The 6,303-nt window shown below is 42.6% G+C and overlaps 1 protein-coding gene across 1 annotated transcript; it reads left to right on the top strand.

Annotated features, from left to right (window-relative positions):
• Window position 1: 1 nt before the first annotated feature.
• On the top strand, window positions 2-6,303 carry LOC127614318 (endophilin-B1-like). The gene is made up of 10 exons (XM_052085589.1): window positions 2-1,424; window positions 1,753-1,894; window positions 2,051-2,179; window positions 2,260-2,393; window positions 2,749-2,841; window positions 2,920-3,006; window positions 3,080-3,103; window positions 4,378-4,467; window positions 4,673-4,773; window positions 5,490-6,303. Exons 1-10 carry the CDS (start codon window positions 1,368-1,370, stop codon window positions 5,737-5,739), a joined length of 1,107 nt encoding a protein of 368 aa, XP_051941549.1. The 5' UTR covers window positions 2-1,367; the 3' UTR covers window positions 5,740-6,303.

Raw genomic sequence — 6,303 nt, 5'->3', positions numbered from 1 at the left:
TTACCAGTTTCAGAATTAAAAAAAAAAACTAAAGTATAAATGACTAAGATAAAACAATTTTTGATGAACCAGTTTTCTAAAAAAAATGTATGCCTGTACATTAAATGCAACAAATAAAATTGTCTACTTTCATTCAGAAATAATTCACACTCATGTTAGTTTATTTATAATTAATGTAATGAGAAGGTTAGTCAAATAAATGTACTGTATATGTAAAGTGCTTCAAAATCAATGATCAAAATTCGCAATTTTAAAGAAAAACATTGTAATTAATGGTAGAGAGGCCGCAACAAAGAACGGCGCCTCCCGTATGTGGCCCACGAACCAGGCTGGTCTAATCCCTTAACCCTTTTTAAGAGTCACCCTTTCACCTGCTTTCGTTAATCCCACTACAAGATCAAGCAGGAGTATTTTACACAGATGGCAGAAATTTTCATTTTTATTTGAAGCCAGTGAGATTTTTGGACGCAGTCATGGCTTTCAAACTGAGGTTTTTATTGGTATATTTTTACTTCTTGTCAACACGTGACTCCTGCTGCTGCTCTGTTTTTGACCTAAAGCCACGGTAATAATGCAGACCTTTATGATGGAAGGGTTCTTTTTTCTCAAGGCTGTGAAGGGGACTCTAGAGTGGGGTTCTTTTGTACAATACTGGACAATGTAATCAGACAATCAAGATCAAAGTTCTATTTTTGTATGATTTAACCATACAAAGGGGTTCTATGCAAGCATTTTAGTTTGCGCTTTTATTTCCTGGTGGGTAATTTGACATCTATTTGCTGTCAATGTTTGTTTTTTTAAGTGGACTGGGAAATTAATGGAAAGCATATAGAAATATAGGGCTGGGTTTAAAATCTTTTTATTTTTTTGGTGGGCAGTCACTCCAGGGACACAACTATTATACATTATCGATGTTTTGTGTCATAAACATACAGTCTGTTTTACATAATAAAGCCGTTCTGAACAAACTTCCGTTTGTGCTTTTACTTTGGCGGGCTATGCGGAACTCTACGGGCAGATTTTAAACTTCTTCACCGTTTAGCTCTCGGGAACGTCCATCAAGCAGGTCAAAAGCTTCAGATTTAAAAATTTAACATTTTCGCTCGTAAAAATGTTCAGTTGTAGCCCTTCCTATAACGACTCAACCTAAGGGATTGAGCGAAACCGATGGCTAAAAGGACAAAAACAACACGGCAAAGTCATCTGTCATATCGTCAGTAGCTAATGTAATCTTGACCCAAGGAAAATGGAGGGGTCAGCGGGTGGCAGTCGGTCGCTCACCTAGCTCGGTTCCCGGGGACGGAGGACGGTTCGTCTCCGTTCGAAACATCGGGTACCGCGCTCCCCTCCTCGACCTTGACGACGACATGGATTTGACGCGGTTGGCCGTGGACGCCAGCCAGTTCATCAACCGTGCGGTCCAGGTAAATATAATTGAATTAAAATGAATACATTAAAAAAATGAAAAACCAGAAAATGGCGCTAGCTAATGGTGCTGTTCGACCAAAACACGTACACGCATACCCCATTTAAACTTTCGCGGAGTCCCACCATCAGGCCTGTGTTTTTTTTCGATGATTTAACAGAACATTACAACATCTTAAACAACGACCTTTTAAAATATTCGACTTTTTGTGGACTGTTAGTCACTTTAGGAAAAGTCACAAAATTCCAAGTTGAAACAACATTTAGGATATTTTTTATTGCTATCAAAAAAAGGATCAAATTTGACCTGAACAGTGTACTTTTCAGTACACGGGGGAGAGTCTTGGCCAGGCCGACAAGACCGACTTAGATCCCGACCTGGAGGAGCTCCTGATGCGGGCGGATGCCACCAAGACATGGACGGACGTCATCGTCTCACAGACAGAGGCCGTGTTGCAGCCCAGTACAGGTCAGTGATACAATGGTGAGATATTTGAAGTTGACGAGCCATTTAATCAAACGTCACTTTCAGTCGACAGCAGATTTGCCGGTTGGAAGCATATTTTGGGCCGATAATCGTGTAAACACGTCGTGTAATCACGAGCTTTTTGTTTCTACCGAGCAGCGGCGCGACTGGAAGAGAGACTGTACGAGCATCTGGACTGGCCTGCCCCGTCTCGACCTCGCGCTCAAGAGCTCCTGGGTGACCAGATGATTCAGGCTGGGCTGGAGATGGGAACCAGCAGCCCATACGGTGAGTGCATTATCAATATGATATGTAATCGGAACGTTGTGGTCAACGTGGCGGCGACGGATTCAATTTTTTCTGTTCAGGAACGTCGCTACTGCGATGCGGCGAGGCTCAGAAGCAGCTCGGCGAGGCCCAGAGGAAGTTTGCCCAGAGCGCCAGCATCCATTTTCTCAGCCCTCTGCGACGCTTCGGCGTGTGTGAATACAAAATCATGCAGGTACCACATCCTCGGGGGGGGGGGGGGGGGGGGGGCATCATTTGGAAATATGTAAAGCATATACGTGTTGAACTCATATTTACAATGAGAGCCATCTCACACATTACAACGGGCAGAAAACAAAAAATCAAGGCAGTACCGCGACTGACCTGTGAGAGGCAGCAAAGGACATCTGGAGTGATGGACAATACAAAGAAGAAAAATGAGGAGTTAGAAGAAAACATTCAAATTTTAACACCTTTCCATCTGAAGCCAGCCGAAAAGCTCAAATTCCACCCAATAAATATCGAATTTTTGAAATCACGATGAAGACACAGCATTACAAGTATTCATTCGGTTGAAAACTCGTGTTCAGGAGGAGCGCAGGATGTTGCTGAGCAAGCGTCTGGACTTGGACGTCGCCAAGAGCCGACTGAGGCGCGCTCATGAGGCCGAACGAGAGTCCAGGGTGAGAAGGACTATGAACGGTTGAAGCCCATCACGCCGCGCGTTTGCTTGATCGTTGTCATCCGATTGACGACCTCAGAACCTGGACGCAAACCCCGTGGAGGACGAGGACTTCTCGTCTCACGTGTCCTACATGCTCCGATTCATGCGCGTTCGTTGGATGAAGGTGAGTCGGCACAAAGCCGCTCGGCGTCGGCGTCGCCGAGTTCTCTTGACGCTCAGCCTCTCTCGTTCATCAGATGTGGGCGCAGGAGATCTCGCAAGTGAGTGAGTGGAATCGACACACACACACACACACACACACAGACACACACACACACACTTGGCACGCGGTGCTCACGTTCAGGGTGGATGGGGAAGGTCTGTGCCGAAACCGTTTGCAGATCCCTTCAAGAGATGCTCAACGAGATTCAACAGCTTTAGCAGGGAAGCCCAGTCTTCCCTCTCCCTAGCTACTTCTTCCAGCTCTCCCCGGGGGATCCCGCGTCGTTCCCAGGCAAGCTGGGTGACATAGTCTCTCCAGCGTGTCCTGGGTCTTCCTCGGGGTCTCCTCCCGGTGGGACATGACCGGAACACCTCACCGGGGAGGCGCTCAGGAGGCATCCGAATCAGATGCCCAAGCCACCTCATCTGGCTCCTCTCGATGTGGTGGAGAAGTGGCTCGACTCTGAGCCCCTCCCGGATGACCGAGCTTCTCACCTTATCTCTAAGGGAGAGCCCGGACACCCTGCGGAGAAAACTCATTTCGGCCGCTTGTATCCGGGATCTCGTTTTTTTGTTATTTTGGGGGGTTTTTTTTGGTCAATTGACATCTCAGATTTTTTTTAAAGTCAATTGACATTAAAAAAAAACAATATGAGGTGGACTGAGACACGTTTTGAGTTGTTCAATCAGCGTATCATCCAATTTAGAACTCAAAAAAGAATTGATGTGTATAAATGTCTATCTTGGTTTCATAAAATTCGGATGCACTTTTTTTTCCCCCTTTTCTGAAGGCATTGCCGAGATATCAGATCAGGACAGGAAACCAAAGATTTTGACTTTTTAAAATTTTTTACATTTTCAAAAACTTCAAACAATAAAAATTCGACTGCCCGCCCAATTGATTGTCGGCTGCTCCAAAAAAAAAAAAAAATTGCCCATAAATTGAAATTTGCATCTCTTTTCCTCTCTATTGTAAGATAAACAGGACAGAGGATTATAAAATAGTCAATTGTTCTGCCCGTAAATCATATCTTTAGTGTTTTAAGTGTAAAGGAACCAAAAATTTTCTTTTGTTCATTTTATATATATATATATATATTTTTTTTTTCAGTTATCCTAATTTTATTGAAATCGACTTGAAAAAAGAAATCCACCCCAGAGGCCTTAGAGATCCCGTCATGTTGACGTTATGGGCTGTCGTGTTTGGAATTTTGAGTACAGAAAACAAATGATTTCCATTTCGGAATAAGGCTGTCAACCTCAACAAAATGTGGAAAAAGTGACAAATCCTCTCCGGATGCGCTTGTCATTTACCGTTGTTTTTTTTTTTTAGGCTGAGACGGAGCTGAGGATCTCCGAGTCTTTGTTCCTTCGGCAATCGGAAGTCACGCGACAGCTTCTGGGAGAAATTAGCGCCACCCACGTACGTACACTCACACGCACACACGCAACCGCTTTGTAAGTCATTTTTCCGAGCCAGCGGGACAGCGGATTGTTTCGTGTGAGTGTTTGGAACACCCGACATATGTGTTACCCAGAGACAACACTTTGCGGTGTTTTAGTGACGCGCGAGTTGTTTGTGTGGTGGTGATTTGTTTTTGTGGGTTTTTTTTTTTTTTTTTTGTCAGCACAACCACATGCAGAGGCTGAGTGACTTTGTGGATGTGCAGACGTGTTACTACGCCCAATGCAAGCAACACGCCCTGGAGCTCCACAAACAGCTGGCCAGGTTGGAAAAGTCATACATGCCTCTTTCTCATCCAAATAGGGCAATCTTTTTTTTTTTAATCACCATAGTTTTTCAGGGCATTGTCACCTTTTATTTTGAAATTCTCATGGATTTTTTAATTTTTATTTTGAATTTTACATCGTTTGAATGACATTTTGTTTAAATGAATGTTTTTGTGATTATTTTTGTAGAAATCCAGTAGAAATAACTGAAGTATTGTAGTATCACTTTATTTCTTCTTTTTTTTTTAATTGTTTTTTTTTTACATTTTTGCAATGTATTGTTGAAAAATAAATGTTTGTATACGGTCATAACAGTAAAGCATACATTTGTGCATTTTTTTTCTATTTATTGTTAAAAATAGGTATTACATTTTACTTTATTTTTTTGTTTTTACATGTTATTTTAAAAATGTAAGTCCTATAAACAAATATTTTTTTAGCAATTTAATTCATTCATTTAAGTTCCTTTTTTCCCACCTCACTTTTTTTTTAACCTTAATGTTCCTGTCACCTCGGATTCACAAAGAAATGTACTTTTTTTTTTTTTTTTTTTAGAAAAGCTTGATTCACATTAGTCCAACAGATTTATATTTATTATTATTATTATTAATTTATTATAGAAATTTATATTTATTATTCATTTCTACATTCATGCTTCAACATACTGTAAATAATTGGGAATCAACATTTTGACTTTCCAATGTCCTTTTGCAGCGTCCCGGCCGTGCTGTGCTCCAACAAGTGGCAGTCGTCAATCACCAACGGGCCGCCTCGCTGTCAGCATCCTTCTGCTGAGCAAAATCAAGTTTCTCCCGCCTCCGCCGTCGTCATCCACCGCCTTCCGGAATTCCAGCAGGACTCTTGGACGATGGGAGTGAGCGCTAACAATAACAACGAACAGGTCCCCGGTCCTGCTTGTCCATCAGAACATGAACATCCTCCATCTTCTGAACCCACCGACTAATTCACGGGTCTCCCCCGCATCATGGCCAAACAAGTGACCCACACATTTAGTTACATTTAAAATGAAGTAATCGGTGACATCACTAGTTAGTTTTCAAGTGTTGTTTCAAGGTAACTGTGGCAAGACTGCAGTCCAGGTTAGAGTACTTTCAATCCTCCTTTTGGCTTGTGTAAGTGTACCTAATGAACTGTCAGAATTCATGGTCATTTTCTCCTCTGTGTGTGTGTGTGTGTGTGTGTTTGTCTTTGCGTTTTCATTTCGAAGCCAAGTAAGGTGAAATAAGATCGTTCCACGTATACGCACACGGTGTCACCCCCTCAGTGGTCCCAATAGGTCAATTGTAGTTCTCGTGTTCACATCCAGATGTTGTTCATTTTCCCCTCATAGAGGCCATGATGTGTGTGTGGGGGGGGGGTGGGGGGGGGTTGGTATATGTGGAAATACATACATGATGTAGATGATGTCATTATCATGCTACAGGGCTAAGAGGGGTGTGTGAGATGTCGCTGACGTCAGCCCTGAGTTGGCATGTGTTTAATGTGGAAATAAATATGCAAACAGTGA

The sequence above is a fragment of the Hippocampus zosterae genome, chromosome 14 (assembly GCF_025434085.1).
Source record: "Hippocampus zosterae strain Florida chromosome 14, ASM2543408v3, whole genome shotgun sequence".
In the NCBI taxonomy this organism is placed as follows: domain Eukaryota; kingdom Metazoa; phylum Chordata; class Actinopteri; order Syngnathiformes; family Syngnathidae; genus Hippocampus; species Hippocampus zosterae.
Note: the sequence above shows the minus strand (reverse complement) of the source record. Positions and strands in the feature narration are given on the sequence as shown.